Genomic DNA, 13,425 nt, shown 5'->3' with positions numbered 1-13,425 from the left:
TGGTGCTGTGAGGCAGCAGTGCTAACCACAGCCACCATACTGCCCTATTTACGTTATTTAGCAACAACTTGGATAATGCCATAGAAAGACATACTTCCAAATTTGATGAGAAATGACTAGGTGATTGGGTAAAATGGAGCATATAGAGATCAATAAAAAAAAGTGAGGTTATCCATTTTGGACTAAAAACTTGGAATCCCTAACATGTAAAAGCAGGTTATTCAGTCCAATGAGTCCACACCAACCTCCGAACAGCATCCCACCCAAACCCACCTCCATCTGATCTCTGTAACCCTGCATTTCCCATGCTAATCCACCTAGCCTGCACATCCCTGGATACTATGGGAACCTAGCATGGCCAATCCATCTAATCTGCACATCTCTGGACTATGGAAGGAAAGCAGAGCACCCGGAGGAAACCCACCCAGTCACCGGGAGAACGCAACTGTATGTATGGAGTCTGCACACAGAGACTGGAATCAAATCTGGATCCCCGCTTGTGTGTGAGGCAGCAGTGCTAACCACTAAGTCACTGTGCTGCCCAAAAAAAGGGTACTTTCCAGATGGCATGACAGTAAATACAGTGGATGTCCAATTAGACTTGGGGATTCAGGTGCAAAGATCTTCAAATTGCCATGTACAAGTGCAGAGAATAATCAAGAAAGCTCATGGAATGCTAACCTTTATATCTAGAGGACTGGAATACGATGATACTGCTGCTATATAAAACCCCAGTTAAAGCCCATTTGGAGTACTGTGAACAGATCTGGGCCCACATCTTATGAAGGAAAAAGTTAGACCTGGATGGAGTACATCATAGGTTTAAGAAGATGATACCTGAACTTCAGGGTTTAAGTTTGAGAAGAGATTCTACAAAATTAGACTTGAATGCTCTAAAATTTAGAATGTTGAAAAGGGATGATGTGATTTAAGCCATCAAGATACTGAACAGGAAAAGACAGTAGATAATTTATTTTTATTTCCACTGGTTGGAGGTTCTTGAACTAGAGGACACAATCTGAGAATTAGGAACAGACTGTTCAAGACAGATGTTCGGAAGCATTTCTACACACAAAGGGTGGAACTCTATTCCACAAGATGGCAGCCAATGCTAAATCAATTGTTTATATAAAAAACATCTCCGATTTAAATTTAAGAAAGAGTTTTTAAAAGTGATATGGGCTAAAGGCAGGTATATGGAATTAGGCCACAGATCAGCCATGACCTCACTGAATTGTGGAACACGCTCAAGGCCTACCGTTCTTAGATTCAGAGTCACAGAGCAGTACAGCACAGAAACCATGCCAACTAGATATCCTAAATTAATCTAGTCCCATTTCCAGAATATGGAGTCATATCTAGGCTATGCCACACCTGTTGTACACAGATTTCCCAATTTACCCCTTTCAGGGAAGATTGCGATTATCATGAAAACTGGCTTCACGGTCACATGACTGAGGTTAGTGTCCCTGCTACAGGATGTTATGAAACTTGAAAGAGTTCAGAAAAGATTTGCAAAGGATGTTGCCAGGGTTGGAGGCTTTGAGCTATAGGGAGAGGCTGAATAGACTGGGGTGGTTTTCCCTGGAGTGTCTGAAGCGGAGGGCTGACCTTATAATCCTCAATAAAATCACAAGGGACAGGGACAAGATAAATAGACAAGGTCTTTTACCCCAGAGTGGGGGAGTCCAAAACCAGAGTATATAGGTTAAAGGCGAGGGGGAAGATTTAAAATAAAGGACACAAAGGGCCACTTTTTCATGAAACTTATGAAATGAGCTGCCAGAGGAAGTGGTGGAGCTGGTACAATTACAAAGTTTAAAAAGGCATCTGGATGGGTATATGAGTAAGAGGAGGGATTTGGACAAAATGCTGGTAAATGAGACTAGATTTATTTAGGATGTCTGTTCGGCATGAACAAGTTGGACCGAAGGGTCTGTTTCCATCGTGTAGATCTCTATGATGCTATAATTCTCATTTAGTCATATGTTCCAACAGCTTTCTTAGTCAGTTTTGAACCCATGACCTCAGAACATTAGCCTCAAGATTACTGGTCCAGCAACATTGCCATTACACCATCACCCCACGAATTGAAAAGAGATTTTAAAAACCACTCCAGGCCAAGCAATGAATCATGAACTTTCTTTGTGATGGGCTAGAAGGTTAACTAATTTACAAGTGAGTTCAGACCTTTAATAGGAACAAGGTGCACAGTTACCGATTGGAAGAAAATAGATACAGCTTATTTGTAACCCATATCCTGATCATTCATACATTGGTAAACAAACTGGCTTCTTTCATATACCATCAGTTTCATATAACTAGAGAATACCTTTCAGCTATTTTGAAGTCAAGGCACATATATGGTCTGCGCAAGATCATATTATACATGCAATAATACTGTTCTGATCTTCAGATTTTAATCAGTATCAGAGTGCTCCAGATCATTGTGAGCAAAGTTGAAATTTGCAACAGTTAAAAAGGTGATCAAAGGAGCAAAAAAGTTCTGCAAAAGTAGTGCCATAATGCTTAGGATACACCAGCTTGGAAGAAAAGAACAGATTCCAAGAGGGAGTTGTGAACTAAATTGAAATGCTTGTAGCTGACTGTATTCATTTTAAATAATTCTGTAACAACCCCAGTTTTCTGAACTAGTATTTATTTGGCCCATGTTGTAGTTTGTCCATAAGAAAAGAAAGTGTTCTATTGCTTAGATGGAGTGATGCTCGTGCTCAAAAAGTAAACTCTACCTGAACGTATCACATGCAGACTGATGATAGCTGATCCCCAAACCAGAGTTGTATATCAGAGTTGTGAGCACCATAAATTGTAATATCTGTATCACAGATATCCAAATGTTTTAGATAAGGCACCAAAGCCACAATAGTTGATTTACATACTCAATTGAAAACCCATGCACATTTTCTTATTCTACATAGCTACAATCATTTCAAACTAGATTGTGAAAAATCTGTTCAGCAATCCTAATCTAGCTTCGGTTACAATCCCCCAAAAGTTTTGTTGGAAATGAGTTTGCATTTTGGAAGGAGGTCAAGGCAATGGAAAGGATGCTAAAGTGATAAGTTATTCTTTGAGATTAGTATTAAAAAGAAAAAAAGCTGACTCTACCGATATTAAATTGATTAGGAAAAGTTTTTTTTAAAAAAGTATAAAAAGACATCAAGATGGTTTCTCCGATTAGTGAATTGGAAACTAGAAGGCAGGTATTTAAATCATTTCCAGAAGGAAGATACTAGCAGAATTTTTAATGTGCTAAGGGTTAGAAGACAGATTAAATCATGCCAAAACAGTGGTAAGAATATAATCCATACAGTATCTAAATATAAAAACTGGAGGAGAAACAAAAAGTTAAAAATGGCAAAAAGGAAGGAATGGAACAGACTAAAGGATGTACAATGACTAAGCCACTGACATTGTCCTTGACAATGGCTTAGTCAATCACTGATCACATTCTGTGCAAAATAAATTAGCAATATAAAAACAGCAGCTCAGTTGACCACTGCTGCCTCACAGCGCCAGGCAATACCTGCCTCAGGCAACTGTCTGTGTGGAGTTTACACATTCTCCCAGTGTCTGCGTGGGTTTCCTCCAGGTGCTCCGGTTTCCTCCCACAGTCCAAAAATGTGCAGGTTAGGTGAATTGGCCATACTAAATTGTCTGTAGTGTTAGGTGAAGGGGTAAATGTAGGTGAATGGGTCTGGGTGGGTTGCTCTTCGGAGAGATGGTGTGAACTTGTTGGGCCGAAGGGCCTGTTTCCACACTGTGGGGAATCTAATCTAATAAGCATCAAAAAATATTCAACTACAAAAAGACATCTCAGATTGTCTCATAGAACATAGAAATAAATGACTTGCCAGTTGGGCTGACAAGAAAAAAAAAAAGGGGCATTGGCTAAATTCCACTCAACTAAGGGAGCTGAAGTCAGCTATGGCATCCCTAGCCTCCCAGCTGATATAAAATTAACTCAATATGCACCAGCAATCAAATCTTCAGACTTTGGGTTATACTCTTCAAAATTTTAATAAGATTTAGTCAGGCAAATTTTAAAGTACAAAGCCAAAATACACACATCTTTCTACTACTGCTAAGGCTGATAAAAAAAAGTTAAATGCAGTTACTAATGGAGTGTGCTATTTCTCAGGTTTAAACTCAGATGCCACAGTTCATTGATCTATGCTTGCCCAGTAACAGGGATGCTACAATTGGTTCCAAAACCTTTGGGATACTGGAGATAGGACATCTACAAAGGAGGAATCAGGCTTATGTTCATTATCATCCAGGAAACCATGCAGATGAGTGCAGGCTTAGTTGCGGACACAAAGAAAAAAGTCCCATGAATGCTGACCTCAACGCCTCAACTTCAAATCAGCACACACAAAACTGAAGGAGAAACACAAAGTGAAGATCATTATTATTCCTTTCCTCTACTGCATTAAAACAAAATCTAAAAAACACTGAGTAAAGCAATCATGTGCGGTTTTACTCCAATAGCGTAATCAAATAACTGTTTAATGTAACTGAAATATTGTCATCTCAACAGTCTAAAAACTGCAGTCTAGGTATTGACTACCTTGCTACCTAGAACAGCAAACTCTAAATTCAAACCAAATCTGCTTACTATGAGCTGCCTAGTGAGCTTCAGGTGAGTATCTTACTCTTATAAGAAGTCCCAGCGTCTAAGTAGGTGCCAGCCAAAAGACCAGTTCAGGTCCATTCTTCAGGTAATCCAATAGTGAGAAGATGAAAGCAAGACTGAGGGAAGGAGAGGAAATCAGAGGCAAGGGAAGTGGATGGCTTTCAGCAGCAACCTCTTACCTGCCAGACCCCAACTCATGCCTCCATCATCCAGGGTTATAACAAAGTAGAAGCCCTCATGTGACTGTTAATTTAACAGTCTTAACTGGTAGATAAGTCAAAACTTTCCCAATGGACCTTCTTATCCAGAACTAAAGAGGGGAGGTGGCAAGAAAAAGGGACCAGTGTCTCTCCACAGTAAACTTGCCCAATCTTTTCTCCTCCAGGGAGGGGAAATTCCACCCAGGGATTCATCATGGTTTAAAACAGTTAAGAGAAAAGGATCAGAGCACATTTAAAGAATCAATTATCTATACAATTATTCTTTTCTTTAAAATTTCAAATACAAAAAAGTTCTAATTAACTATTAGCAGGATTTATTCGAAGGAGTATTCTTATTTCAAGATAGACACTTAACTGGATTTATGAAATTTCAACTACAGACTCAGACAACAGACTAGAGCTATTTATAATGTTTACATTATTAATGTTTTTGCATACTTACTGCAGTCCCCATTAGTAAAAGGTATACTAGGCACTTCTTCCTTAATTTTGCGATGAATATTGGCAGATGTTAAATCTAATGCACCATCATTTGGTAGCTCAGATGTCTCAACAGGCTCAGTTTTTGTTTCTGAACTCTCAGAAGGCATTGGAAATCCTGGCGACTTTGACAGATGACTACCATTATAGCTATTCACAGGAGATGAAGCTTGGAACAATGCAGATTCTGAAGCACCTGGACTTGGATTATTCGGGTATTCTTGATCCCCAACTGCTGGAGAATCATTAGTCACACCTTCATTTTCTGGGGAGCCATTCTCACCAGATTTCAAACTGCTCTGACGTTGTAAGTTCACACTGGAATTAATCATTTTCATCTGACTCTCTAAAGCAGCTATATTTGAGAATACTAACAAAGGAGAGTTGGCTGGCAAGTCACTGTAAGGCAAAACTGGTTTTGAATACTCAACTGTAGGCACCTTTGTACCTTTGTCCCCTTCTAACTCAGATTCATCCAAATTTTCATCAGTAAAACTGCTGTCAAGTTCAGCACTTTCATCAGCCAATGCTGGCTCTGGATCAGAACCATCATAATAGCCCTCCGGTAAAGGTGTGTTCGGGATCTGACCTCCCATGTGCATTCTAATGTGCTGCTGAAGAACAACAGCGTTGGTGAATCTCTTGTGGCATATAGGACATGAATGCTGCACTCGTAGTGGTGGTTTTGCTCGATGTACCCCATAGTGAGTCTTCAGGTTGCCTTTTGTAGAAAACGCTCTGCCACAAACTTTACATTTGAATGGTCTTTCACCAGTATGAGTACGGTAATGCATTTTGAGTGAACTTTGGCAACTTAGTATACGATGACATACAGCACATTCATTTGGGTCAGTGGATGTTTTGTCTATATTCTCTACCAGCTGTTGGAGTTTGAATGTCTCAGATGCTTGGCTATTATCAAGAATGTTACTGAAAGATAACTTGGGTTTTGAGGTTTCTGGCATAATGGATGTAGCCAAAGTAGGTGCACTGCCATTTTCATTTGTAGGCTTTATTTCTAGGTTAGATTCATAGTTGCTGACATTTGAAGACATTGAAGCAGTTTCACTCACTGCTGGAGATCGTCTTTGCAGAAACTCACTCACAGGTACCTTTTCTGAAGTATCCTCAAAACTAGATGACAGCTTCATTCCAACCGAATTGGACAATGTTTGCAAGACAGGCTTGGTGTCCACCCAGTTAGCCGAATTGTCAACAGGTATTGACATGCCATAGGGAATTCCACTGCTAGTTGGAACATTGTCCAGATGTTCAGGAACGGGATATGGATTCATTCGGATATGGGGGTACTTCTCCTTGTGCCGCTGGAAATGGACCTTCAGATTGCCTTTGGTTGTAAAACGATTGCCACAGATGTTGCATTTGTAAGGTCTTTCACCAGTGTGGGAACGGATGTGAATCTGCAGAGCACTGTCATTTCCAAATACTTTGCCACAAAACTTGCACTTGTGTTTGAAAAAGGACTCTTCTGAACTGGACTTGGTTTCAAACACTGCAACATTTGGAGGCTTGCCTTTCTGATTTCGTGCAGCCGAAGCTGCAGATAGTCCAATCAGTGGGTTGTGGATAGTTGCTGGATTTGGAGACTGAGGTAGCAATGGGTTTGGAAATCTGGCAGCTTGGCTTGTGAGGTTGCCATGTTTAAGCCTGGTGGAGTTTTCAGAGCAAGAAATGGAATCAGGCTTGGAGGTTAATGTAGCTAAAGCACTAGCCGTTTGAAGAGACCCTGACTCAGAGTGGTGTAAACCTTTATTATAATGAGTTGTACCAACAGACGAATGAGGTAGCTGTACTGGTTTAAAACCATCCATAGTAAAGGTCTGGCTACCAACTTTCTGCCCAATTAAAGCAGCAGCAGCAGAAAGCTGTTGTGACAGGTGAGCCCCTAGTGCTTTAAGGGGGTCTGCAGCTGCAACGATGGAAGGATGCAGAGAATGAGGGGCCATCATTGCCACTTGGATGCGGATTTGCTCAGTTAACTGAATCTGCTGGAGTTGTTGCTGCTGCAAACAGACCAATTGCTCAAGCAAGATAGGAATGACATTGACGTTTCCAGTTGCATTTGAATTGCTGGTAGGCACACTGTCTGAAATGTGTTGAGTCACTGCCACTTTAGTGTTCTGAATAGTCTCCAGTGTGACGTTAGTGTTTGGTATTTTAGATTGGGACACATAGCTCATTTCAGAGGCTGGATGTAAACTGGTGGCAGCACTTGAGGCACATGATTTTTGAGATTCTACAATATCAACGGTCATTTCAGCAGTTTCACTCTGTTCATGCACCTTTTCTTCAGGGCTATCATTAGTTTTTGATTGATCATTCAGTTGGCCATTTGCAAAGTTATCTGGACAAGATTCCGGGCTGTCTTTTGGAGACATTTCCCTCTCACCTTCATTCATAATCAAAACTGGTGGGTTTTTAGTGCAATTTTTCCTGTGCTCAAGGAACTTGGAGAGATCAAAGAATTCAGCACAACATTTCCTACAGATGTTTGTTTCCTCAGTCCTGCATTTCTTTGCGCTTACTTCCCCATCTCCATCATCCTGACATTCCTCAGAACCTGTGAGAGGTCAGAAAAGCACAGTAACTACATTGTGTATAAAGTATGGTAGATATTCACTTTCACAATGAATCAACAATGGCAAGGAATTTGCCCATTTAAAGTCACCCCAGGTAAGAAAATCATTAACATGCCGGTTATATCACAAATAGTGTATGAAGCATTAAATTGACTGTCAACTTAAAAAAAATACCTTTTTCGTTCATTACTTAACATTGTCTAAATATAATCAACTCCAGCATAAGTTGAAGGGGCAAACTATCACATTAGTCACTTATTTCTAGGCAATGATAGGACTTGAGCGGTTTTAACCCCATGATCCAAGTTCCACAGTCAAAGTAGCATCATCTCTTCTTGAAAGATCAATTCCCTCGCTCACGGCAAATAGATATTCACTTATCTCCAGTGAAATCTTTGGACACCAATATCTCTGATCAAGACCCCCACACGTTTTATGGTTAAGCAGCCAGCAAGGGGAAAAAGAAAAAACACACTGGAACCAATCCTTATTGATCATTTTTAACAGTCTGGTTCAAAAACTATTTCCCTTCCCAATGCTCAACCTAATTGTCACATTTCTTCTGCGTGCCCTACTAGTTAAATTTTAACATTGGTCAGTTAATAAAAGCAAAAGGCAACTAAAATTCATTAAAAAGGTAATCAAATTGTCAATTAGTTTCAATCTCCTAAATCCTGTAAATAAATCCAAAATGGTTTTGCAAGAATTCACCAAAAAAGCAATCAATACAACTTTACAAGCATCTCCTATCACCACTATGTCAGAGGTTGTCTGTGCTGCTGCCACTTGTCAGACATTGACAGCAACTCTACCGATATGTGCGCTTGTGGTACAAACCTCATGCAGCTTGCAACTGTGATTTTTGAGAAGATTTGTAGCTTAGGTTAAGGTCCAGGTTGTAAGTTTGCTCGCTGAGGTGGAAAATTTGTTTTCAGATGTTTCATTATCATGCTAGGTAGCATCATCAGTGAGACTTTGGTGAAGGGCTGGTGTTATGTCCTGCTTTCTATTTGTGTGTCTTCCTGGAGGCCTGGCATTCTAACTGAGTCTCCATCAATGAGCAGATGGATTTGGACACCATCTACCATCCTCCAAGAAAAAGCACTGGAAACGATAATCACCCATCTTAAGAAACCAAGACACATAAATAGAAAGCAGGACATAACACTGGAGTTTTACTGGAGGCTTAATGATGCTACCTAGCATGGTGACAAAACATCTGAAAATAAACCCTCCACCTCAGTGAGCAAACTTACAAACTGGGCTTGCAACTCTGATCAGCATTCCACTTTCCCACTCCACTTGGCATCCTCAGTTGTACTCCCCTGTTTAGTATCATGGTCACCTCTTATCTGGATACTCTACTGCCTCACTTCCAGAGACAATATGCAACAAGGCAGCACATTGTAAAGCTGGAGGGAGGTAGTGAGGTGTACACACCAGCATTGTGTAGGGCACTGAGCAAATTACTAACCTAGGATTTGCATTCATCTGACAACACTAATTTTATTGCTCTTATTCTTTGATGCAGGCACCTCACTGATGCATTGCTGGCAGTGATGACAGCCACTGAAAGGGCACAGACAGCTAGTTTGCCCCTGTAGTCACAATACATGATAAGCAAGTGCTCACAGTGTGTATAGCTGCACAAAATGCATAATGGCGTGTCTGATTTAGTACGGAATTCTGTTTCACATAAATAGCTAGCTGCTTCTAGCATCCTGAAAGTCTGTGGAATACGAAGAAAAAAAAATGTTTGAAAGATAAATCTCGAATTGAAAAGAAGAGGTTAAAAAAACAACACAATATTTGGAGATAAGTCAGACATATAAATTGCAAATTAATTATTTCCACTTTATTTCAAAACAACACGAAAATTAAGACAATGAGAAACACGCAAAAAAAAGAGAAGAAACACAATGACTCAAAAAGAGCGGAGTGGAGAATAGGAAGTGGTTAAACGGCAAAGGTGATGGATAATGGGTGGCACGGTGGTTCAGTGGTTAGCACGGCTGCCTCACATTGCCATGGACCAATATCACGGGTTTGATTCTAGCCTTAGGTGACTGTCTGTGTGGAGTTTGCATATTCTCAGTGTCTACGTGGGTTTCCTCTGGGTGCTCCAGTTTCCTCCCTCAACCCAAAGATGTGCAGATTTAGGTGAATTGGCCATGCTAAATTGTCCTTAGTGTTCAAGGAGTTGTAAGTTAGGTGCATTAGGCAGGGGTAAATAGAGTCATAGAGGTGGACAGCATGGAAACAGACCCTTCAGTCCAACCTGTCCATGCCAACCAGATATCCCAACCCAATTTAGTCCCACCTGCCAGCACACGGCCCATATCCTTCCAAACCCTTCCTATTTATATACCCATCCAGATGCCTTTTAAATGTTGCAATTGTACCAGCCTCCACCACATCCTCTGGCAGCTCATTCCATACCCGTACCACCCTCTGTGAAAAAGTTGCCCCTTCGGGCTCTTTTATATCTTTCCACTCTCACCCTAAACCTATGCCCTCTAGTTCTGGACTCCCCCAAACCCGGGGAAAATACTTTGTCTATTTCTCCTATCTATGTCCCTCATAATTTTGTAAACCTCTAAGGTCACCCCTCAGCCTCAGACGCTCCAGGGAAAACAGCCCCAGCCTGTTCAGCCTCTCCCTGTAGCTCAGATCTTCCAACCCTGGCAACATCCTTATAAATCTTTTCTGAACCCTTTCAAGTTTCACAACATCTTTCTGATAGGAAGAACAGAATTGCACACAATATTCCAACAGTGGTCTAACCAAACACTTTCTTCATTATCCTATCTACCTGCGACTCCACTTTCAAGAAGCTATGAACCTGCACTCCAAGGTCTCTTTGTTCAGCAACACTCCCTAGGACCTTACCATTAAGTGTATAAGTCCTGCTAAGATTTGCTTTGCCAAAATGCAGCACCTCGCATTTATCAGAATTAAACGCCATCTGCCACTTCTCAGCCCATTGGCCCATCTGGTACAGATCGTGTTGTAATCAGAGGTAACCCTCTTTGCTGTCCACTGCACCTCCAACTTTGGTGTCATCAGCAAACTTACTAATTGTACCTCTTATGCTCGCATCCAAATCATTTACGTAAGTAACAAAACGTAGAGGACCCAGCACCGATCCTTGTGGCACTCCACTGGTCACAGGCCTCCAGTCTGAAAAACAACCTTCCACCACCACCCTCTGTCTTCTACCTTCGAGCCAGTTCTGTATCCAAATGGCTAGTTCTCCCTGTATTCCATGAGATCTAACCTTGCTAATCAGTCTCCCATGGGGAACCTTGTCGAACGCCTTACTGAAGTCCATATAGGTCACATCTACCGCTCTGCCCTCATCAATCCTCTTTGTTACCTCATCAAAAAACTCAATGATTTGCCACGCACAAAGCCATGCTGACTATTCCAATCAATCAGTCCTTGCTTTTCCAAATACATGTACATCCTGTCCCTCAGGATTCCCTCCAACAACTTGCCCACCACAGAGTTCAGGCTCACTGGTCTATACTTCCCTGGCTGGTCTTTACCGCCCTTCTTAAACAGTAGCACCGCATTAGCCAACCTCCAGTCTTCCAGCACCTCACTTATGATTATCGATGATATAAATATCTCAGCAAGAGGCCCAGCAATCACTTCTCTAGCTTCCCACAGAGCTCTCGGGTACACCTGATCAGGTCTTGTGGATTTATCCACTTAACCATTTCAGGATATCCAGCACATCCTCTTCTGTAATCTGGACATTTTGCAAGATGTCACCATCTATTTCTCTGCAGTCTATATCTTCTATATCCTTTTACACAGTAAATACTGACGCAATATATTCATTTAATATCTCCCCCATTTTCTGTGGCTCCACACAACGGCCACCTTGCTGATTTTTGAGGGGCCCTAGTTACCCTTTTGTCCTTAATTATTTGTAAAAACCCTTTGGATTCTCCTTAATTCTATTTGCCAAAGCTATGTCCCCATTTTGCCCTCCTGATTTCCCTCTTAAGTATACTCCTACTTTCTTTATACTCTAAGGATTCACTCGATCTATCCTGTCTATACCTGACATATGCTTCCTTCTTTTTCTTAACCAAACCCTCAAATGTCTTTAGTCATCCAAAATTCCCTATACCTACCAGCCTTCCCTTTCACCCTGACAGGAATATACTTTCTCTGGATTCTTGTTGTTATCTCATTTCTGAAGGCTTCCCATTTTCCAGCCATCCCTTTACCTGCAAATATCTGCCTCCAATCAGCTTTCGAAAGTTCTTGCCTAATACCGTCAAAATTGGCCTTACTCCAATTTAGAACCTCAACTTTTAGATCTGACCTATCCTTTTCCATCACTATTTTAAAACGAATAGAATTATGGTCGCTGGCCCCAAAGTGCTCCCCCACTGACACCTCAGTCACCTGCCCTGCCTTATTTCCCAAGAGTAGGTCAAGTTTTGCACCTTCTCTAGTAGGTACATCCACATACTGAATCAGAAAATTGTCTTGTACACACTTAACAAATTCCTCTCCATCTAAACCTTTAACACTATGGCAGTCCCAGTCGGTGTTTGGAAAGTTAAAATCCCCTACCATAACTACCCTATTATTCTTACAGATAGCTGAGATCTCCTTACAAAGTTTATTTCTCAATTTTCCTCTGACTATTGGGGAGTCTGTAATACAATCCCAATAAGGTGATCATCCCTTTCTTATTTCTCAGTTCCACCCAAATAACTTCCCTGGATGTATTTCTGTGAATATTCCCCCCTCAGCACAGCTGTAATGCTATCCCTTATCAAAAATGCCACTCCCTCTCCTCTCTCACCTCCCTTTCTATCCTTCCTGTAGCATTTGTATCCTGGAACATTAGACTGCCCATCCTGCCCATCCCTGAGCCATGTTTCTGTAATTGCTATGATATCCCAATCCCATATTGTTAACCATGCCCAGAGTTCATCTGACTTCCCTGTTAGGCCCCTTGCATTGAAATAAATGCAGTTTAATTTATTAGTCCTACCTTGTCCCTGCCTGCCCCGACTGTTTCACTCATTTCTGTTCTCAACTGTACCAGTCTCGGATCGATGTCTTTCCTCACTCTCTCCCTGGGTCCCACCACCCCCCCACCTTACTAGTTTAAATCCTCCCAAGCAGTTCTAGCAAGGTTCCCTGCCAGTATATTAGTCCCCTTCCAACTTAGGTGCAATCCGTCCTTCTTGTACAGGCCACTTCTACCCCAAAAGAGATTCCAATGATTCACAAAACTGTGAATCCTTCTCCCATACACCAGCTCCTCAGCCATGCATTCGTCTGCTCTATCCTCCTATTCCTGCCCTCACTAGCTTGTAGCACTGGGAGTAGTCCAGATATTACTACCCTTGAGGACATCCTTTTTAAATTTTTGCCCAACTCTCTGTAATCTCTCTTCAGAATCTCAACCTTTTCCCTTCCAATGGTCATTGGTACC

General features: G+C 41.3%; 1 protein-coding gene across 4 annotated transcripts in view; it reads right to left on the bottom strand.

The window, feature by feature from the left end:
- Positions 1–13,425, bottom strand: part of sall4 (spalt-like transcription factor 4) — a 46,103-nt gene that overhangs the window by 7,913 nt on the left and 24,765 nt on the right. For all 4 annotated transcript variants that reach the window (XM_072556525.1, XM_072556527.1, XM_072556526.1 and 1 more), the window contains exon 2: positions 5,321–7,939. In XM_072556525.1, the coding sequence (XP_072412626.1) occupies positions 5,321–7,939 (2,619 nt within the window). The remainder of the gene's footprint in view (positions 1–5,320; positions 7,940–13,425) is intronic.

Source organism: Chiloscyllium punctatum, chromosome 37 (genome assembly GCF_047496795.1).
Source record: "Chiloscyllium punctatum isolate Juve2018m chromosome 37, sChiPun1.3, whole genome shotgun sequence".
NCBI classification, from domain to species: domain Eukaryota; kingdom Metazoa; phylum Chordata; class Chondrichthyes; order Orectolobiformes; family Hemiscylliidae; genus Chiloscyllium; species Chiloscyllium punctatum.
The sequence above is the reverse complement of the archived record's forward strand: the minus strand, read 5'-3'. Positions and strand labels throughout refer to the sequence as shown.